Genomic DNA, 23,189 nt, shown 5'->3' with positions numbered 1-23,189 from the left:
CCAGGAGAACGGGAAGGAGCGGTAGGGAGGTGAGAGGAGGGAGGGATCCAGAGATGGAGGGGTGCTGACTAATAAACTCACACAGCAAACCTGCAGGAATCTCCTCAAAGAATTTGCGAATGGGGAACATGCTGGTAGCACCATGCGCTTTTGGTGGACAATAATGCAAAAACACTGCAGAACGAGTGTTGATGTTTAATGTCTTGTTACCAATTAAAAACTGAATTGCACATATCACAGTATCTTTTGTGGCCTGTAGTACTGCTTAGGAAAGTCTGCATTATTCATGAACATGACTGGATAAGATGTTCTTGAAATGGGACAGATGGGTGACCTGGATCTGGCTTCAGATTCTAGGTCAAGCTAACATGGGTGTGGTTAGTGTCATGTGGGTGTCATTAGTTTTCCCCCTGGGAGCCGAATGTGGCCAAAATTCCAGGGACACTTGAAGAGGGCAAGAAGCCAGGTTACCAAAAGCCTAGAGGAAGGCTTGTTGAGTGAGCGTATCCCACAGAAAGTGTAATGAAGAAGATCTAGCAGCACAAAGAAACCAGGTTCCTCAGGATAATCCCAAACATAAAAGGCTAAACCCAAACTAACCAAGGTGCAGATATTCCAGCTGGAAGAGCAGCGATAGAGGGAGATGAGGGAGGTGACAGAAATACACAGAAGGGTGTCACTCACTCCAGGAAGCGCGTGATGGACTCCCGGCTACAGGGCGACCAGGTGGGGGGGGAGGTGTCGTACTGCAGCTGGCGGGACATGATGTAGGGCTGCCGCCCCGTCGGGTCGCAGTCGTTTCCCTGGCCATCATGTTGGATCCCAAAACTGTGTTTATTTGGCACGTTAAACATTCATCGCATAAGTCATGTTTCAGACACAGCGCCGTCGCGTAGGTCGCATTTCGGATACAGCGCCATCACGTAGGTCGCATTTCGGATACAGCGCCATCGCGTAGGTCGCGTTTCGGATACAGCGCCGTCGCGTAGGTCGCGTTTCGGATACAGCGCCGTCGCGTAGGTCGCATTTCGGATACAGCGCCATCGCGTAGGTCGCGTTTCGGATACAGCGCCGTCGCGTAGGTCGCGTTTCGGATACAGCGCCGTCGCGTAGGTCGCGTTTCGGATACAGCGCCGTCGCGTAGGTCGCGTTTCGGATACAGCACCGTCGCGTAGGTCGCGTTTCGGATACAGCGCCGTCGCGTAGGTCGCGTTTCGGATACAGCACCGTCGCGTAGGTCGCGTTTCGGATACAGCACCGTCGCGTAGGTCGCGTTTCGGATACAGCGCCTTCGCGTAGCTCGCGTTTCGGATACAGCGCCTTCGCGTAGGTCGCGTTTCGGATACAGCGCCTTCGCGTAGGTCGCGTTTCGGATACAGCGCCGTCGCGTAGGTCGCGTTTCGGATACAGCGCCGTCGCGTAGGTCGCGTTTCGGATACAGCGCCGTCGCGTAGGTCGCATTTCGGATACAGCGCCTTCGCGTAGCTCGCGTTTCGGATACAGCGCATTCGCGTAGCTCGCGTTTCGGATACAGCGCCGTCGCGTACCTCGCGTTTCGGATATAGCGCCTTCGCGTAGCTCGCGTTTCGGATACAGCGCCTTCGCGTAGCTCGCGTTTCGGATACAGCGCCGTCGCGTAGGTCGCGTTTCGGATACAGCGCCGTCGCGTAGGTCGCATTTCGGATACAGCGCGGATTACAGGCTATTATAGCAACTAAGGGTTAGCCAGATTCAATGAGTAAGATGTTGGACATGCTGATGTCCCAATACTTTTGTCCATATAGTGTATGTCTTCCATTCATTCACTTGGACCTTCAAGACGCAGCTGAGCGCCCGTTCTCATGTGTACACACCTGTGCCCCAGCTCGTGAGCCACAGTGAGGGCGACAGGGAGCCCCGAGTCCTCGTTGATGTTGCAGCTGCGGTGTGGCTGGCACATGCCGGAGAGGTGGGAGAGGCCGAGGGTCTCACACGGCTGGTTCATGCTCGCACAGATGTCCTTCCTGCCACACAGAGAAGCACCCATCACTGTCCCTAGTGCTTTTTGGTTCCCTGGCATTTCTATAAGCAGGGCAGTGCCTGTGTAACTGCAAGGGGCCTTCATTAGACTGGGCTCGACTACTAAGTCAAGTCATGTCAAGTCAAGTAGGCTTATGGTCATTTCTGACATATACACAGTATACAGGGAAATGAAACATTGTTTCTAAAGGACCATGGTACAACACAAGGAACAAAAGCAGAAACAACACAAGACTATACAAGTGCAGGCAGGACGGAACAATACAGAGTGCAAAGAGAGCAGAGAGAGAGTGCAAGATAAACACAAGAGCAACAATACAATATTACAGGAGAAGACAACATACATTGCAGTCGACAAAAGCAGTAACAATATGATAATGATAAGGATGTTCTGTGGAAGGAAAGGCTTGCCTGGTGATGAGCACGGCCACATCATGGTGTGCGGGATGGGTGTCGCTCTGGGGATTCACGTTCTTCTGCCAGGTGCAGAAGCTGGACAGGGTGTTGTCAGCATGATGGGTGATCTTCAGTCCCTTCTACATAAAGGCAGAGGAGCACAGGAACACGCGGGCAGGGTTCAGGACAGCAGTAATGCTCCTCAATGCTCCTCGGAGCTGAGCAGCCTTCAAGCACTTCCTCTCCGGGAAGGCGTGCTGAATTTAGCTCTAGGGTGAGACCACATAGCTACTGCCTCACCAGACCCAGACAGTCCAGGATTTTGTGGAGGCTTGGAATAGATAAGTGCCAGTTTACTGTAGCTTCTAAATGCTCAAGGCATGGTGGGAACAAAAACACAAATCCAGCCACTTCCACCCAGAACCCATAAAAGAGTATTTTTAGGGGAAACATGACAGATTTTCCATTTAGCTGTATTTCTACGCGTCCAACGTGCCAAAAATGCCAGCGGCAGTGGGGACTTTACCTCTTCCTCCGGTAGGAGAACGAGCCTCACCAGAATGATGTGGATCGCATTCCCAACACTCGCATCATGAAAAATCCCAGCCACCTGCAAGCACGTCATACACAAAACAGCATTAAAGCCTCAACATAATTAACACAAAGACGGCATGCCGGTAAGTGAGCCATGTTACAGAAATAATCTGGGCTAATATTCAGACCATGACTTTGGCTGTTTGATGGGGCTGTAAAAGCTGCAAACATTCAGGTACAGTCATGGATATGTGTACAGAGCAGTGAAATGTATCTTACTATTACATTCTTCATATATAAATTGTAAAGTGTAACTGAATATATTTGCATGGGTATTTTGGATATGAAATTTTACGTTATATTTTGCAACATTAAAATACCCATTCTCCAAATATATCGATCCAAAAATGCAGTCTATCCTCAGAACATCTCTAGTAATATCAAGAATCATGTTCCAAATGTATCTACAGCCCCTCCTTAGCTTGCAATGGGGTTACGTTCCAATGAACTCTTCGTATAATGAAAATATCGTCAAATGTGAATATGATACATCACACAAAAAATATATGTTGTTAAACCCTGTATGGGATGTTTATGCTCACGATCGCTACAGAGACTAGGAGCGTGGCTATGTGGATGCTGCCATTGAAAGTATCGTACGAAAGTATCGTACGAAAGTATCGTATGACATACCGCTACCACGGCAACAGATTAAAATTCAAAGCTTGATGATTACTAAATGTGCATCATTATCGCACCATCGTAAATTCGAAATGTGACCCGTCGCCACGAAATGAGTCTTAAGTCACACTAGTAGAACCCATAAGACTCATTTCGTGGTGATGGGTCACAAATATCAAGTCAAGCGAGGAGCATCTATAGTCCAAAAAGGCATCTGCGCTGTACTTATCTCTGCTACAGATGTTCCTTTTTCTGTGAAGATATTTAGGATATTTAGGCCTGACTTACATACGTGGCTCACAAAACATCCTGGCACTTGATTAGAGTCTCTGCCACCCAAAGTGATACTAAACATACGTTTGGTGTTTTATGTTATTGCAAAGATGTAACTACTTAAAAAGTACTCAGAATAACTGTTTTAGAACTATATTTAGGGTTTCAATTGATTACTACTTGAAATGAATGTTTTACTTAAAACTAATTGTTTCTAATGTGATATATATTTTTATAAATGAGTAATGATTTTTGCTATAAAACCAATGAATCTGCTATATTTTTACTGAGTTATTAAACAAGCATCCCAAGACCATCTATGAGCTCTGTATTCCAGGGTAAAAGCTATGCAGACATGGCTGTGTAGCTTCCGGAAACCTGCCACGCGATCACCGCCTGCCCACCATGTTCATGATCGTAAAGATGTAGGACTCCACATTGCCGACGCCGTGGTACTCGATGAGCTTGGAGTCCGCCACCACCATGGTCTCCACCCAGCGCTCGCGGCTCACAGAGCGCTGTGCCATCCGGCGTGGGCCCGCCTGTCCCGGACTCTTCCGCCCCCACGCCTCCCGCTCGAGCTCCACGCGGAGCGCGGCCGTGAGGGCGTCTGCCGGGACAGACCAATGACATCATAGTGGTTTAGGACGGCCACCGTGCATAAAAATTACAGCCGAAGTTTAAGCTGAAGTTAATAGAACGTTTTGCCATTGCATGATTGAAATTACCCTTGCATACAGAATCACAGAATTTATCAGAAATGTGTTGTCAGACCTAGAAAGACCAGTCACATTAGTCCAGTTCTGACAGAAATATGTCATAGCTTTGTATGCTTCCGTACTCAAGCTGGGGCTGCCAGCTCCGAAAGGTTGAGCTTCTGTGGGACGTACCTACCAGTACTAAAAGTGCCAATCATTGGCTGATCAGGAAAGCCCCGCCCATCAGCTGTGTCTGTAGCTGAATGTACCCAAGTAGCTAGGCTTCACATCCCATGAAATGCTAATGTGAATGACTGATGTGGCCCCCACCTCTAAGTCCGCATGGGCTGGGCCCTCCCCGACTCTGGGGGCTGCGTCGGGTCCTGCTGGGAGGGGTGGACTGATAGATCACATGGGGCTGGACATCCTCCTCGTACCCCTGTACAGGCTCAATAAAATAATGGCCCTCGGAGAGGCTGAAGAAGCCTTTCTGTGGGAAACAAACACACAGGGACATCCTTAAAAATCAGCCTGGTGTTCGACAGCAAGAAAGAAGCCTGGTGTATAAAGAGCTGAACTGTAACCAAGAATTCATGTCTGATTTAGCTTCCTCGTGGAAATACATACTTAACATATAACTTTTGTTTTTGGGTACAACTGTAATGTTTGAAGAGAATCAGTGAAAAGGTAAATATTTTGCTTCACTTTCCCTTTGCGAAACCTCCTTAAAGGTTTACATTTTGATCTTTGAGGTGCTAGTTTTAAATTTACGAGAGCTATAAAATGAAAAACATTTTTTCTCATTGCATATGAAATTCATATTTAAAAGTAGTCAAGTTAGTACATTTTGAAATGAAATGGCATTCATAATTTTACAATGCTAGCTGAATAACACATCTTGTATAAAAGGTATTTTCAGTCCCTATTGGTAAAAAAAAAGTCACAAATCAAAATGTCACAAAGATACTGTACGCGTTCTGTACCAAAACCTTAGTTTTTTCCAGAAACATTCAGGTAACTTTAAGATACTTTAGACTAAAGCATCAACTAAAAACTATAAAGGTTGATTCACAGAGTTCAGATAAGATGAGCCTTATTAACAACAAGGAAAATTCCTTAAACAAAATTAAGCAGGGGGCACCCGGATTTGAACCAGGGACCTCTTGATCTGCAGTCAAATGCTCTACCACTGAGCTATACCCCCACACAACCAGCTGTCTTTTGGATAATCTAAGGGACGCCACAATGCTAAATCCAGGCCTGTATTACACTACAGGTGATTCACTGGTGAGAGCTACAGTGTTCCTGTAATCATACTGTCACATGTGGAGCGTCTACAAAACATCGGCAAAGAAGAGGGTTAGTGCCGAGGGCTGTTTCCATTGATGCTGCATGGCTGCTGCATTATGTTAAACTGCTAGGATGAATAACATGTGCAGAGGATAATGCTAAAAATATATGTATGAGGACATCAGGCAAGTTTTGGGGTAGAATTAAACAGTGAATATTAAAGGCGTCGTAAAAGAAACCTGCTTCTTTTTTTTGTAGACACACCTCTTGCATGTGGCAAACAAGAGCACACTGACAGACACAAACTCTTCTGTGGCACACGCTGCTTTGGGGAACAGTCGCTGCACCTTCATGGCCACATGAAACTGAATGACCGTTAAACAAACAAAACTCAACGGGGTATTTAATTTCTCTTTAAATAAGGTCTGGCTTGCCCTGGGCACATTCCCTCCCTCGCTCATTCAGGCAGATTCAGGCCAGGATCTCTCCGGGCATGCATGTTTCCACCCGCCCTACACACCCCCCACTCCTGCTCAGGCCACACCACCGCCACCTGTCTCCACCCCTAACCCTAACCCCCTCCCCGTCAAGCCGGAAGCCAGATTTTTCCTGCCTGGGTCAGTTTCCCCTTCCCTCCATCTCTCGTCTCATCTCCTACTTCGTGTCCCCCTGTCCTGCCATCAGGGACAGTCTTCTGTCTGCTATTTCAGGGAATCAAATGACACGTTTGTAGGGAACCTTCCGGCTTTTCGTCTTGCTGAGGAATAACAGAACCAGTAAGGTAAGTAAAACCAGCTGTAGATTCACTTTGTTAAAGCACTTTTTTGTCAGATACCAACACAAAGAGATCTGATAAAAGATGCAGGTAGTAGTGCATCCTGGAGGACGACAGGAAACGACAGACACCCAGAGCCATCTGATTTGTCAAAGTAGCCATGACCCCCCCCCCAGAATGATCCTATAGAGAGGAGCGGTCTCCGTGGCAACTGTCAGCTGATCACCTGTCCCAGAACTTAGAATGTTACACGTGCGGAACGTGTTGAGCCAGATAGCCTCAAACGTTACGATGGAAACGTTAAGATTATCACACACTCCATCAGCAGCTAAAGGCTGTAAAGTAAAGTAGCGAAGTGTTTAAAGTGGGCATTCTGTTCTTAGACAAAACTTCTAAGCCCGGCTGGTAGAAGAATGAACAACAACTGGTTTAGATTAATGTGCCATGCCCCTGTAAAAATCGAATCTGTTAAAAGCATCATGTTACTACCAAAGACGTCGTGTGATATTAGACTGCTGTCATGTAGCTAAGAAACAGGCTGACTATATAAAGATTTTGTTAAATGTCCAGTTCTACAAATAAGTTACAAATAAGGTCAAAACATCATGGTGCTTGAATATAAGAGTCAGCTGAACGATAAAAGCATTAAAGGTCACCTCAGTTTCTCAGAAATGCTCATATTTCCCAGTATGATAATCACTACATCAAAGGTTCTTACATTAATGTAGTTACTAACTGATATTACAGTGTATGGGGGCACAACCTCACACCTCCAGGGCTGTAAGAGTGAATCAGACCAGCCACCCACACCTGCATGTTCTCGCCATGTTTGGACCATGTGAGGAACCCCACACAAACACACAAGCTGAAAGTGATCACCGTAATCGATCCCTGTATGTTGGTGAATCTCGGACTGGCAATCTGTCCAAGGAGCCCCCTGCTTTTCTCCCCCCAGGGATTAGTAAGGATGGCTCCTCCTTAAACATGTTCTCCAAGGGCCTGTCACCCAAAGGTCTAGCTTTGCCTTGACTTTGTATCAAACTCAAAGTTAGGAGCAGAGAATACGCAACTAAAATGTGTCTGTCGCTGATACTGCCACTTCTCAGACCTTGCGTGAATCTGCACACTTCATTACACCTCACTCCAAAAAAGAGCAAGGCTAACTTGTTTAAAAAAAAAAGAGCATAGACAATCGGCCCGGTTTGCTACAAAATGCCAGCTTACCACTGTCGCCGAGCATCAAACACTGAGTGACATGGCATCATCTCAACAGAGTGCGCCAATCATTCCTAATTCACTCATTTCCGTTTGGGATCAAGCTTTTCTCCAGCTATCATTTGAAAGAACTACAGCTGCCTTACGCACTTCCTGAAGTACACCAACAGTGTTGTGGTCCACTCTACGCTCACTACACTACACCATGCTACCACAGGCATCATCACATTCCATGGTCTTCAGCAGACCTTCATCTTCAGCAGACAAAGCTCCACATTCTTCTCCGCTCTGAATAATAATCTAGAATACACTTGAAAGCTTTCAGCTAACGCTTACGCCAAGGGAGACTAAACTGATACAGGAACCTGCTAAATACAGAAGCCATGTGGAATTGGTTTATTGCTTCCTGGACCTCCTGAAGCTCCTGCTGGATTCAGGGGGGAATGCCAAGTCAGCAAACTTGGTCGGAGGGCTTTCAAAGGAGAAGATGAACAAAACCTCAACCAGCTTCCAGATGAGCTGGCAAAGTCACTCACCACCTTCCTCCTCCACAGCTGTGCATCATTCATTTATGCAGGAGATACTTTTACATGATGGTCTCTTCACTGGCACTTTCATCAAAAGTATCTTCTTTCCTTTTACAGGATTACTACTTTTTACAACACCCTCCATTTTTTGTAACTGCTTATCCTGTTCAGGGTTGAGGGGGATCCAGAGTCTATGGGCAAATGACAACCCAGGATGGGGCATCAACCCATCGCAGGGCACACGCACCATTCACACCTAAGGAGTACCTGGAGGAAACACCGTGATGACATGGGAGGAACATGCAGACTCCACACCCATGGAACCATGGTGAAGACTCAAACTCTGGTTCCAGTGGTGTGAAGCAAAAGCGCTAATCACTGCACCACCATGCCACCCAACTGCCTCAACAATGTATAATAATTTGGGTTCACAGATCCACAGATGTTATGTGCGGGTTTATAATAACACTTTGGAAAAGGCAATGGTTAAATGGATATGCATTACGACTGTAACTATGCAGGACAGCAGTGTAATGCATGTATAATGCGTTATAGTGCAACGTGAGGAGCCATGCGTGACTGCTGTGAAGGTGTGAATTATAAAACTTCACACTTTCATTCTGCAGCTGAATCAAACTGGAAAGTACTGTATTGCCAGCAGATTACAAATAAAGACCCACTGTCAATAATGCAAGGCTAGAGGACTATAGTGGGGACTAATACTCTCAAATCTCACTGGCTGAGCCCGGTTCCATGCATAAAGCTCCTCAGAACAGAAGTCCTGCTGACGTCTTTACATTCCTAAGCTATATAAAGCTGCTATGTGTCATAATCAGGCCCTACATTCCCTATGTGTGTCTGAAGTGCCTTAAGAGGGACACTGACTCGCAAGCCACACGACCTGCAGATCTACTGTAGGTGGAAGGAGTCCAAGAAAACCCACATTTTATTCAGCCCATTTTTGTTTGGCTCTTTAGATTCCGAGGATGACAGATCTCCATCCACTCATTCTAGGCTTCACATCTTCACACTCCTGAACTAAAAGAGTAACATATTGCCATCCGGATCATAAACCATGTCCGGCGTACAGTAGATAAAAGATTTCTATGTGTGTGGTAATCCCAAACAAAAAAAACTGAGAAAAAATAAACTTTTTAATTTTAATTTCAAATCTTTTCTGCAGAGAAGGAAACAATTAATGGCTTCACCAAGTTGAAAGCCTACACTGACAGGTTAGGTAGTTTTTGGGAGGAAATAAAATATCACAGTAATTTATGTGGGGCACTGGGACCTCTCTGAAACCAAATGGCACAAAACCAGAACTTCCAGCGATGTCTTCAGCATCACAACATTCACACCATACATATGTAATACAGTACGAGTAATTATAAAGTAAAACACTTATTTTCTGCCTTCTCTTTCTGTGTTTACACTACAACTGTAATGTTTGAAAGGCTCAGTATATGAAAGTTATTTATTTATTAAGTTATTTAAAAAGTACCAGGCCTGATGGAGTATTTAACCTTACAAGAGTACCATCAGATTACAATAGATTAGAATCAACGTTATTGTCATTGCACAGAATACAAGTACTCAAAATGTACTCAGACAAAAACAAATACACTAATGAATAGACAGACAGACAGACAGACAGAGACAGACAGATAGACAGATAGACAGATAGACAGATAGATAGATAGATAGATAGATAGATAGATAGAAATACAAAAATAAGTTTGCAAAATAGATAGTCAAAAAAATATCTGTAAGAATAAACATGTTACATGACTGATGTCCTCAAAAGGTTAACAAACAAAAGTAATGGGTGATAAACACTTTGTATAAATTAAGAATGTGAGACGGGCAGCTGCTTGTCTGCCCCTGGGGGTTCCAAGTTAACATTCTAGTGAGCTGCTAGATTTTTCAAGCAATGTAGCCGTTTTGTACTTGCACTAGAAGAAATGACAATAAACCCTTAAAATCCTAATTGAGTTTCACAACACAAATACGGATGAAGAGCAAAAACCTGGGACCCTTTGCTCAGTTTTTTTTGTGGAAATTAATTTATAAATGAGAAACTTTTTGTCTCTTTAGCGTGAAACATCCGAGATTCCTGCCTTAGCCTTTGCTACTTTTGCTTAATCCAGTTCCGCTTGAGTTCCATTTCCCCACCCTTTAAATCACACTGGTGGGGGGGGGGGGGGCTGCTGACGTGGAGCACAAGCTGGGCTCCTTCTTACATTCCAGCAGCATGTGCTTTCCGAGCCCGCGGTGGACACTCCCCACACCAGCCCACCCCCACTTACTGCTCTCCATGTACGGTTCAGCGTAATCCCAGGAAGGCAAAGCCCTCTCAGAGTCTGGTCTTCCACGCTGACTCACCAGCCCTGCACGGCGTTCATCACCTGACACGTCCCCAAAACCGGCCCGGAGCTGCTTGATTCAAATCAAGCCTAAGAAAACCACCTTCTGGGAACCGATATAATAAGTGCAACATTCGAATTCACTGTGGAATTAGGTCGAACTGAGCGTAAACAGTTAGACAATGGCTGAAAGATCTTTTTAACATCTTATTCTCATCATATTATGTGCGGTGACACTGAATGAAAGGTCACATTTCCTCAGGCGGGGCCAAAGACGAAGACAGGACCCCCATAGGACCACAAAGCCAAGTTACAAATTTGTACCCAAAGAAACTGCAGAGCCTTCAACTGCTCACCCTAACTCTAACCCTCAGGATTAGCATTCACTGCCACTCTATCCCTACCTCGGTACTTCAGAGAACAGTTACAGTTCAAAGAGACTCCACAAAAGAAGTATATTCAATCAGCTGTCAGTCTGCGTGAAAGACAATGTCCTTGTTGTGCTGTTGATTCATTACCTCGCTACCCCCCCCCCTCCCCTGCTATTCCCACACTTCATTTCCACTTTGACTGAGACTCACCACAGTCTGAAACCTGGGTATCACACTCACAGATACATTATGATCTTGACTCACATACACTTTCCAGGACTGGATGTTAACTATACTACCTATCTGAGTTTGGTCTGTCACATCGGACCATACTTTATTTAATTTTGTTTATCAGAATTAGAAAATGATAACTAAGCACATTATAAGAATACATACTTAAGCAGATTTTAACAATTTCCCGTCAATACCTTTATATATTTAAGACAGACGTATCGTAACAAAATCAGATATAAGGGGAGACTTCACAGACAGAAGAAGGTTGCAAAAAAGACCAAACAAATCCATTCCTTCTTCTACAGGACCTTGGTGTCTGATATGACGGAGATGCTGCGTTACATTGCTTGCTTGTAGGGCGTCAACATCAGACCTTACTGCAAATCCAATCCCTTTAACTGCAGTAGCTCTGGCTCTGACAATGCAAACATTTACTGGGAAGAGTAAACACTGTAAGCAGTGAAGGTACTGGAGGGAGCGTGAGTGAGATCGTCAGGGGAGTGACGGGCTACATGACAGCGCAGGATGGGCATTCCTCTGCCAACACTGAGATCTAGGACAATCTGTAGGAGGAAGCCTGCGATCTCTTTAGGATAGATCCTATGAGAAAGGAAATGTATCTGACAAGTTCCCAGCATCAGGCTACCAGACTTCATAAATGCTCCTGACACAAACAGCAGCCAGGTTCAGAACTATCTGCAAACACCACGTTTTATGGCAATGAGATTACCTGCTTTTAACTGGGGTCCCTCGAGGCAATACAGAAGTGCAGCGATGGGCGTTCCTGGAACACCCAGGCATTCGGCTGTCTTAAAGAATCACTGCCCACCATCAAACACAAAGAAGCAAGGTGAACTGACTGCAGTAGTCCTCACCATACATTTACGGGGGGGCCTTGGTAGTAAAGGTGCCGCAACACAGACAGACCTAAGTTTACATGGTGCCTAAAGGTGCACAGCACCCTCAAATCAATAATGCGCCACAATCAGACAATCAGCCCATGACTGGCACACGGCGGTGAGGATTGTGTTTCCCCTCACTAATTTAAGATGGATCCTTAGGGATTTCGTTCCAGACCCCAATCCTGACAAGAGAGCAGGATCCGAACTGAGAACAAGAGAATAATGAAAATGACGTCGTGTCAGACAGCACATGTCAGCTCGACCACGGTCTCAGTGCCTGCAAGGGACCTATAGGGGAACTGGGACCCACCAGCTGCGGCGAGAGAGGCAGGTCTCCACTAATCTCCAGCTGGCCGTCAGGGCAGCACGCCGGAACAAGAGGCCATTGTCTGACAGGGGGCACACGTGCAAAGAGCTCCGTCACATGCTCTTCCTGCCACAAATCAGGAAGTACTGGAAAAGCCAGACAACTTCAAAGAACTAAATATGGGGTTTGCATTATGACAGAAGTCACATCAAAGCCTGCAGTCTGATTTAGCTCCAGAATGAATGTGCGATGGTTTATAATTCACAGCTCCACAGCGTCAGTATGTGTCTGCAGGTAGACTATTATGCATTATACATGCATTACACTGCTGTACTGTGTGGTTATAATTATCATGCATATCCATTTAAGCATTGTATTTTCCAAAATGTTATTATAAACCCAAACGTAGGATCTGTGGCACTAAAACTATGATCTCCAAACATTTTGAATATGCATCTAATCATTATGTGGTAAATTCTGAACTGCAGGCTTCGGACATTGTGATACGGATCCGCATTAATGAGATGAGTGGCCCCAGCCTTGTGGTTCGTGAGTCCCTACAGTATTTCCCATAGCCACAAGCTCCATGTAGATAAAACAAATATGTGGACTGGTTTGAAAGTCTGGTTCATTAGCAAAACATAACAACCATGATAACCCTAAACAGAAACAGGGGAAATGTCACTCGGGTTTGAATTAAGCCTGATGAAACAGGAAAAGACAGGGAATGACTACGCGGATTATAAGGGATGGACATTTCAAGTCCAGAAAGTAAAAATCCAGACCAAGATTCTGTTTCGATCAAGCGGAGTCCTCTGTGACTGTAACTGTTTATGCTCAACTGGTTGGTTGAAACAAAATCTTGGTCTGGATTTGTACTTTCTGGACATGAAATATGCACCTCTGCAAAATCACCAGGAGCAAAACACTTCCGCACAGATGTTATAAAGGAGGAGAAGAAATAGACCATAGCAACGAAGAGAAAACACGGGAGGATGAAAATGGGAGGTATGAAGGAGAGATTCGTCCAGGGGAGTAGAGGTGGGAGACCCATAGCAGATAACATTATCATTATTGTTTTTGCAGTCTGTTTTTGACCATGCAGGATGAACTATCCTGTCAGAATTACTAGGCTGTCCAACTTGTTCGCCTGTTCATTACTGGCAGCGCAGGAAGGCAGAAAATCAAATATCAAAAAAAGAACCACCCTTGTCAGCATGTTAATAGGCACTGGAAAGCCAGAAGGCCCTTAACAAAACAAAAGATCCTTACCAATCCCTTACAGGTGCTTATGGCAGCAGCCCCTTCAAAACTGGAGTCCATCACACTTCCAGTAAGGTGACAGGCATTCTCCCCGGACGCCCGCCGCTGCAGCGTCACGTTCGAGGCCCCAGATCTCCTCTCCAGCACATATTCATTTGCGAGCAAATGGCTGTTGGCGGTGAGGTTAAAGGTCAAATCCCGGCCCCTGAAGGCAAGCGCGTAGTAAACATACTTTTCAGGCGGCCCCAAGTCTCGCTTGTCCCGCCGGTGTCCGAAGTGATGCGTCAGTAAAAAGGACAGAAACTGCCCATCTTGGCTGACCCTCCTCGGACGGACCACGGAGAATTCATGCTGGGAGCGGATGAAGTCGCCTGTGAATCGAGAAGGAAAGCCTCAAATGACAGCTCGCTGATTTCACAGTGTCCACCATTTGATCATTTTGAATGAAGCCAACCCTGATATCTCCGACCGCATCTTTAACCAGATGAGCTTCTTAAAATTTGGCCCAGTGCTAAACCCTCAAAATGATCCGAGATTAGACCAATGATCATCACAGCACCACACACAAATCTAGACCACAGTTCTAGTCCAGTGCATCCCCACAAGTTACTAGCTCTATATCGACACATTATCCATTCAAAAACGGAAAGAATTGGTCCCTAGAGTCACTGGCTTTCAATCAGTGTACATTGATATGGGTGCCTCATGCCGTTCACACCTGACAAACTACATACAAATGTGGTTTAGGTCAATCACACAGAAATGTGCCTTCAGATTTTCATGAATTATCATCGCTGCTCTACACCGAGGATTAAAACAACAATCATTAAATGTAACAAGATTAACTAGTTCAGGGACATTACCTGCCAAAACATTTCAGCCATAGATTAAGGCTGATCTTGTCAATGCTAAAGCCTGCAGACCATTAGCTATGGCTGAAATTCAGGACACAGTCAGTGGTGGAGGCTGCAGATCACACAGATGTGGCCTCAGACCCCAAATACGCTTGTGGATACATGTGCTATCAGTCACCGACTGTACGTCCAATCAATTAATTTGCTGCCTCTTGTTGGGCGGAACCCGAAGGTGATTGACAGCACACAATAACCCCGCCCACTGTTGGTGCCTGACCTAATTTTTTGGGGTGGCTTTATTGACCTTAGTTGGAACTATCATCATAGGGTCAAACAGATTAATCCAGGCACAGGTGTGGGCTGCTATGAGGTATCTACTCAACACCAGCAGTATGAATCTGGGGTGGGTATATCAAACAGTCTCCTGCTTTTGTTCATTGTAAAGCCGTTCATTTCTATCTGGTTACCGCCCCCACAATCCCGAATTTTGCATTCCCTGGCATCAAACAGCTTTCCCGTTTCGCTTTATGAATAGACACCCCGGGTTTACACCAGGTATGGCGTGTCGGATTTATAAAAAAAAGTCAAATTATTGCATTAAGGGCACCCAGAAGTTAAAGGGCATAAAGCCGAGATAGTTTTCTTCTTTCATATTTCGCCTAACTCTGTTTGCATTTGTTTTATTTACTTTTTTTCATAAAGTGTAAGCGAACATTATAGTCACTCGTGCAAACACTCTTAACCAACAAGCAGCAGAAATTGGGAGGAGGAAGAGCAGATTGTTGCCTATAATTAACCTGGAAAATCACTAAAATCACTCACCTTGATCTGGGTCAGGAAAGTGGAAGCCGTCCGACTGAAGGCACCCGACTCGGGGTGCAGCCAAGAAGGCGAAATGCAGCAAAAGAAAGGGGAGAAGCCGGCTCTCCCGAAGACATGGCATATTATAATATAACGATGCAATGAAAGTAAGGCAAACACGGCTCCGTGTGGCCACTAAAGCCAGCAAGTGCGAAGGCAGCGTTACCGGTGCAAACGCGCAGGAAAAAGCATGCTTCTTGGGATGGGGAAAGGAGAAAGATATGGTCTAAAAGATAGCGCTCAAAAAGTTCAAGGGGTGGGGAGTTACAAGAGTTGTCTCCTGTTTCTGTAGCGAGGGGCAGAGGGAGCCTCCGGTTTGGCAGTACTGTACTCCGAAATAAAAGTTCAGTGCTGTATCTGGGGAAGCCTTCACTGCACCGACAGTTCAGCTGTAAATGCAGTCCGAAACTGACCCCCTACATTAAAATCGACCGTTTAAAACATACTTTATATGCTTCCCGTGTCCAGGCTATTCATAGATGCTTTTCGGACATTGAATCGCCAACAGCCAATAACTGATACATGTGGTGTCCCGATTACTGTATAAAGAAATACGAGATTCACACCCACAGATCGTTTCTTCTGTATAAACATTTCCTGGTGTCAAATAAGCTGCCAACATCTGCAGCTAAACAAACCAGCCCTCACTATGGCCGAGCTACTTCTACCGTATTATGTTATGGGGTGTATTACTGTCTGCTGTTTTTTTTTTTTTTGTTGCATTAACACAGCTCCGAGGATATACAAATTTATCGTAAAATAACACATATGAGGGTTGCATTCACAACTGTTTATTTTGGAGCATACTTGTATATTAATTTTATGCAAATGAATACCGTGCTTCCTGTTCCAGTGTACTGTACGGTCCAGCGATGACAGGAAGCAAAGCCTATTAAGTAAAAATCAACGTTTAGCCAATATACTAAAATATACTTATTGCAACGAGTGTTTGTTTGGGTTGGGTAAGTCCTGTTTGACCAATGAAGTTGCCCAGAACGCGGATAAACTCAAGCAAATGCAGTGGTAAATTTACAACTGGCGAAGCCCAAAAATGAATGAAAATCGGAGGTTTTTGGCATGTCGGTATTTTTCCAGTACCGTTGAACCGCACGGAGATGTAGACAATTAATGGGAATACATCTTGGCACGTAGGTGAAAAAGCGCATGCAGCCAGTGAGTCACATATCATTTGATGTATTTTGGTGCCTCGTCTGATTTCTTTTCCCAACTTTAACTTACAAAGTATTCATAAAACATTCTACTCTGGCTTTTTGTCTGTTCTTACTTAATCTATAATCAGCAGCTTCTTGCCAAGTAATACATATATTTCTTGTTTAACCATCGCCGATACTCCACAGAAACACTGACTTTCTCCACATGTTGCGGTCCCATATGTCTTGAAGTAATCGATTACGGTTCATTGAACACATGCCTGTTTAATTTTAAAAGGGAATAAAACAATACTGCAGTCAAGATGTTTGGATTCAGAAGAACTGCTGAATCCTGTGTTTGTGAAACTGTCCTGTGTGTGTTTTGCTGCTAAGTTGGCTTAGCCTTAACCGTTAAGTTGGCTTAATCATATCAAACAAGAATATTTGTTGGGGCAAAAGCAGACCTGCTAACTGTTGCTGGAGGACTGACTAAATTTTGCTGGAGAATGGGCTGTTTTGAGAGGTTGCCATGCTGGGGTTTATGAAATTTCCAGATATTTCCATCCATCCATCCATTTTCTAAACCGCTTATCCTACTGGGTCGCGGGGGGTCTGGAGCCTATCCCGGAAGCAATGCGCACAAGGCAGGGAACAACCCAGGATGGAGGGCCAGCCCATCGCAGGGCAAACTCACACACCATTCACTCACGCATGCATTCCTATGGGCAATTTAGCAAGTCCAATTAGCCTCAGCATGTTTTTGGACTGTGGGGGGAAACTGGAGTACCCAGAGGAAACCCCACGACGACATAGGGAGAACATGCAAACTCCGCACACATGTGACCCAGGCGGAGACTTGAACCTGGGTCTCAGAGGTGTGAGGCAACAGTGCTAACCACTGCACCACCATGCCGCCCCCAAATATTTCCTATTTCTGAATTTTTTTTTTCAATACTGGTTGATTTCAAGCCATTTTTAGCCGATTATATTATTGAAGACAAAAAATACAATATTCTTAAGCACAAACAGATTTTTAAAGAATTACATGTCAGCAAAACATTTAGCAGATACATGCAGTAATTATGTGCTATTGTTTGCAAACCTGCATTTGATTAAAAGAGTGACTTTTAGTTCTGTATTTTGTTTTGAGGGAAACTGTTCAGCCAAGATTTGGCTCTTTGAACAAGAAAATAGTAATTACCACTGCACTTCTGTAAATACTAAAAAGGAAGAATATCAATTAATCAACCAAACATGGTGTTATATTTAACAGCAAACAGCCATGATTGGTCAGGAAGAATTAAGCAGGAGATATGTTGTAAAGATTGACTAGTAGATGACTCTACCGGTGCAATGTAGCCCTGATAGAGGAATGTGCTAAAACGACAAAACTTAAATTTTTAGGACAAAACTGAAACATGGACACATAAGAAAACAAAGGGCTTGCGGGAGTCGGGAGAATCATTCTAAATGCGTGAGATTCCCGCAAGATGCATGAGACTTGGCAGGTCTGCAAAAGCTCAGATGCACTGGGGATCTCAGGGAAGACAGTGTAGCATTTTGTCCTCCTCTCGGTTCATGAAGGGTGTGAGGATTTATGTAGGTGTTTGTATATGTTTAGGCGTGTCTGCGGAGCACAGACGAGCAGGGCGGCTGCGGGACAGAAATACAAATGGAGCAAAGAAACAAGCCCCAGTCAAATCTCCACAACGTCTGCGTCAGTGAGACAGGCAGAATCACGCGGCGTCTGCAAGGATGCTGGGGTCCCTTCTCCACTGTTTTTCCCATCAGGCAGTCATAACCATGGTAACTGTACAGTGCAAACTGCTCAACTCCCCCCCCACCAAAGGTTAGGAGTCATGACTCTAGAGCATGCTCCATTTTCCAGGAAAAGCAGCACAGTCACCCCCAGAGGCTGAGATATCCTGGGATATTCTGGTGTGGCAGAATCCTACCAGGAAACACATCACTGATCCAGCGCTCACCCGACTGGGTGCAGTGTAACTGCATTGCCTTGGCTGGGTTGTCTTGCTGCATGTGTTCTGGGGATAAAATGCATTCATCAAACAGTAAAACACAACCCATCCTCGTAACTCCTCCGTGTCCCTAAGCCCCTCAGAGAAGACGTGCTCCTAATGTCAGGGTTAATCCGAAATGTGGTGCGTTCCCTGTGGACATACAAACACAGCTGGAATAATAATTAAGAGTGAAGGAGGTGACATGACCAACACAAGCACCCCTGTGTACTTAAGAGGATGATAAGAGCCTGTTAACTGTATACAGATGTGGACCAATGTGGGGGCTGCAAGGTAGTGAAGGAAACACTAGAGGGACGGTTGAGGAGTTGTTAGGGAGACTTAACTGTTACTGTGATCAGAGGCTCATCCTGACAGACCAGAATTCTGGGCTTTGTGGAAACACTGCACATCATTCAAAAGAACCTCACACCCGAAAATGATTTTATAGGGACGTATCAGGTACTTTGCCGGTGTAATAAGACATGTCAGTCAGTCAGGACAGAGTGAGGCCTCTCTCAAAAGAAACATTTCAAAGTCTTAGCCTGGATTTTTCTGTGTGACATAAACATATGATATTCCCTTATCTGTCGACTCTCCTTTAGTGACATTCGTATATGATATATTTTTATTGGTTACTCTTTTTCACTTCGGTATAACACCATGTACTTGGCTTAAAGAACCTTCTCTCTCTTCGGGGATGACTGCAGGTCACGCCGCAGCCCCCTGTCAAGTCGTAAAGATTTACTTTGCTTCCTGGATTCAGGAAAATCCAAGCTGTTCCCATGCAGCATGTGTCATCCCCTTCATAACCGGAGTGCATGCAGCGACCAAAACGTTCATGCATGGCTGTGTTCCACAAATGGATAACAAAAAAAAACGCTGAGATCACGTATTTGGCTCATGCACGGCAGTGAAGTGGTTCTGCTCGCATCTGTTTTGGCATTAATGCCTGTTTTTTATATGTATATATTTTTTACCCAGCAGGATTAAAAATTTGTGAAGACATGTTTCTGTGGTATTTAACTTTGACCCTGAAGTTTCACCATCAGCTTTAGATGTGCAGTAGTTGACTATTCGGGTCGGTATTAAGGTAAGATGCTAGGTTCCTATATACTGATTGAACTGATAATTTATCTATAGAGTGGAGTGTGATTCAGCACATCTGTGAAGGAAGTAGCTTTCCTTTCTGTTCTTAATGTCAATTAGTTTGTATTTATATTTTTGTATGCTTTATATTTGTATTTATTTATAGTAATTGTACAGCTTTGCACTGTTTGCATGATTTTATTTCTATTTACAGAGAATTTCTTGACTAATGTTCCATGATGCGTGTGAATGTGAGCGCCAGTGCAGTGCAGTGCAGTGCAGTCTGATTGTTGACTGGTGAGGGAGCTGCACGCTGCAGCACAAGGCAGGTGATTGGGGCGCTCGCATGTAAAGGCTAAATGCTGTGATCCAAGACCTAAGGCTTGTCTGATGCTGTCATGTGCTGCGGTTATGCCGTTTTTAGCGGCGGCACAGTGGGGGGGTTTGTGTACCACACCTGCACTTTGCATGAGCTTTGCGCGTTTGCCCCCCGCACTGCGGATTGCTTTCTTCCCACAGTCTGAGCGCATGCAGCCTGACATATCGGCAGCTCGAAATTGCACATATTGTGCTTTTGTGCTGCAGCATCCCATGCATGCTGTCCCCTGCCTTGAGCCCCCTATGCTGTCTTAGACAGTCCACCCCCCCACCCCCCCTGCTCCATGACCCTATACTGGATAATTGCTGGGAGATTGATGGATTGATGGATGGAGGTTGTGGACTGTATTCAAGCAGTTAGTGGTAAAGGATAAAGGCATTTAAGGCTGTATAAACAGTTGAGATTTTATGAGTTCTGTCAACAAAACAAAATTTGCAGTAGAAAAATGCGCATTACATATGTCTAACAGAGGTGCATTATAAAATAACTACCTATATGACCTACCATTTAGCGATCGCTTGTGCCAAAGTCAGGTTGTACTTTTTACTATACTATATGAAGTTTTCCCCAATGAGTCTCCTGTAGTGTTTTACATGAGAAGAAAGATTCACAACTGCCCCAGGTCCTTAAGTCCAAGTGGGACTGAATAATCAACACCATGTCAGTATACTGACATGATCTTGGGCTTGCATAAAATGTTTGCTTACTTCAAAAAGCTGCCTTAGTTGATTATTATTCAGGCTTACAGATATTTTTAAGTTATTAATTTTCTCAGTTGGCAGCTGCTTGTGGTTCAAAGCGTCAACTATAGTTTTATAACTAGTTTCAGATGTGCCCCGTCTGTATTTTGCAGTTAACTGTCAGTCTCTGTGAGTGATAATAAATAAATATTTAAGGCACCCCTCTTGGTTTCCAGACCACACCGCTGGTCTCCGCATGCTTGGGGAGAGTGAGAGCTCCCCAACTCATTATGAAAATCAGAAAACACACACACACACAAAACAGAGAATTACTAACATATTGTATGCTGCGAGTAATCCCACTTTTACAACCCGTCTCTGTCACATCTGCATTCAAACCTGATTATTTGTATTTTTTATTCATTGTATAGTTTAAGTTAATAAAGTAAGAAAGACGCCAAGGCCGTCGCTTTGTAAACGTGACACACAAATTTAAAAACTTGAAATTTGAACCAACTGCCCCTTTAAGAGCCGCGCGTCCCTCCAGATCAGCGTTTTGCTGCCATCTATGGGCCGACATTCATAATTGTACATAGTCTTCCGGTTTTCTTTTTTGCGCAGGTTGACTTTGGCTCGTAAAAGAACCCACTGAAAGCCCTATCGCGCCCGCTCACTTCCGCATATTTCAATTATACTTCATTAAACATAAAGGCTGTCTTACAGGCGAATAAAAAGTAAGTAGCACAGTTGTGCAGGATGTACACCAGCCTTGGGCCTATGGCTGCCTGGGATAGGCTCTCGGTCCCTGACCAGACTAAGATGGATGGATGGATGGATGGATGGATGGATGGATGGATGGATGGATGGATGGATGGGTGGGTGTCTGGTGTATGTGCGCCTGTGTGTTCTTCATTGTTGTCCAAAAAAAAAAAACACAATATGTTTCCGTAATACTACTTCACTGCCAGTCACTGCATTCAGGAGTACAAATGTTAACTGTAAAACACTGCTGACCAAGTGTGCATGAAGTAAACACTACTGTAGCAAATGTGTGACCTTGAAATCAATGCACAGTGGTTTTAAATCATACAGCTGCCAACTGTAGGCATGAGTGATTAAACCCAACATAGTACTGGACTGGGGGGGCTCACAGCGATGTGCTGGAGGGGCCAGGTTGGTGCTTGAGGATCCTTTTCTTGATGGTTACCAGGTAAAAACAGTTGATGTGACAGGTTACTCTATGAGAGTGGTTGGAGTCTGAAGAATACTGCTTATCGAAGACATTTTCCAACAGAGGGCTACAGAATGGCGCAAACAGAGGACTTGCTGGATGTCTGCTGCCTGGGCAGGGCTTCCTGGATGCCGGTGCCACTGAGCTGCTGGGAGATGGTGGCCGTGCTCAGCTCTGTGATGGAGAGCAGCATTCACACTGTCACTTACTACATGGTTTTATTTGCTTGCTAGTATTTTTGACGAAATAATTTGCATTTCCTGTTTTTTATGTACCGCTGGATGAGGTCATTTCTTAATTTTACAGAACCGGCATCCTTGGCTCTTGAACCCAGGACTTTTGGTCACATGACCGTAACACATTGTGACAATAAACTTGACAAAGTGGCAGCCTGGCTAATGCAGGTTGCTTGCCCCGGAAATCGCAAATATGCTCGCATCTGTGTTAGGTTAAAAATAATCATTTTACTACACCCCCACAATATGATCCACATCATGGTTTGCAGCCGTACCTTTACAGTGATTGATCTCGCTGTCCCCTGCTTGTCCAGGACTGCATGACTGGTCAGTGATGTTCTGTGTTGACATTGAGATAAAAATTCTATGAGATAATGTGGCAACAACATTACACCCTCAGCAGGGGAGTAGCTAGACATTCTGCAACCCCTGGTAAAATGTCACCTTGGGCCCCCCCCACCCCCTCAAATAATAATATTTAGGGCCCCCTGTAAAGTTCTGCCCCCCCTGCATCTGTGAGGGTATTCATGCTGCTCCGATGCCCCCTGACGATCATTAATGACTGAATTGAGACAGATCTGTGGGGTCCGGGGTGCCTCCATAAAAATACATGCCTGGGGGGTGTTCCCCCTTAACATAGCCTTAAGATTCAGTGTCACCCAGGTTGGAGACCTGTGTGGATTATTTATGCAAATTCTCAGTCAGCCTGTCCACCTGGGGGGCCTCCCCAGAGCTGACGACATCATGAGCATCCCCAACTGATACCAGCTATGTGGAGTTATATAATGCAATCTTTTTTTAAAACAAAAATTATATATAAGCATGATGTGTTTAAAGGATCTTCA

At 44.8% G+C, this 23,189-nt stretch overlaps 1 protein-coding gene, 1 long non-coding RNA gene and 1 other non-coding gene across 5 annotated transcripts in view; 1 reads left to right on the top strand and 2 right to left on the bottom strand.

The window, feature by feature from the left end:
- adamts12 (ADAM metallopeptidase with thrombospondin type 1 motif, 12) overlaps positions 1-16,085 on the bottom strand; it is a 30,830-nt gene extending 14,745 nt beyond the window's left edge. The window contains exons 1-8 of one of the 2 annotated variants that reach the window (XM_048998287.1): positions 15,525-16,085; positions 13,858-14,219; positions 4,932-5,091; positions 4,308-4,513; positions 2,942-3,025; positions 2,431-2,555; positions 1,854-2,003; positions 685-828 (exon numbers count right to left, since the gene is read on the bottom strand). In XM_048998287.1, the coding sequence (XP_048854244.1) occupies positions 685-828; positions 1,854-2,003; positions 2,431-2,555; positions 2,942-3,025; positions 4,308-4,513; positions 4,932-5,091; positions 13,858-14,219; positions 15,525-15,645 (1,352 nt within the window). In that variant the 5' untranslated portion in view covers positions 15,646-16,085. Of the gene's footprint in view, positions 1-684; positions 829-1,853; positions 2,004-2,430; positions 2,556-2,941; positions 3,026-4,307; positions 4,514-4,931; positions 5,092-13,857; positions 14,220-15,524 lie in introns of those variants that run through there. The other variant, XM_048998288.1, reaches the window with a different exon arrangement.
- Positions 821-1,675, top strand: LOC125722187 (uncharacterized). 2 transcript variants are annotated; one of them, XR_007386189.1, is made up of 4 exons: positions 821-1,020; positions 1,052-1,113; positions 1,331-1,454; positions 1,641-1,675. It is a non-coding gene; the product is annotated as an uncharacterized LOC125722187 (long non-coding RNA). The 2 variants fall into 2 exon arrangements; XR_007386188.1 differs by having other exon boundaries at positions 1,052-1,144.
- Positions 5,734-5,805, bottom strand: trnac-gca (transfer RNA cysteine (anticodon GCA)). Its single transcript has one exon. It is a non-coding gene; the product is annotated as a tRNA-Cys (tRNA).
- Positions 16,086-23,189: the final 7,104 nt, after the last annotated feature.

This window comes from Brienomyrus brachyistius, chromosome 2 (assembly GCF_023856365.1).
Source record: "Brienomyrus brachyistius isolate T26 chromosome 2, BBRACH_0.4, whole genome shotgun sequence".
Lineage (NCBI taxonomy): Eukaryota > Metazoa > Chordata > Actinopteri > Osteoglossiformes > Mormyridae > Brienomyrus > Brienomyrus brachyistius.
The sequence above is the reverse complement of the archived record's forward strand: the minus strand, read 5'-3'. Positions and strand labels throughout refer to the sequence as shown.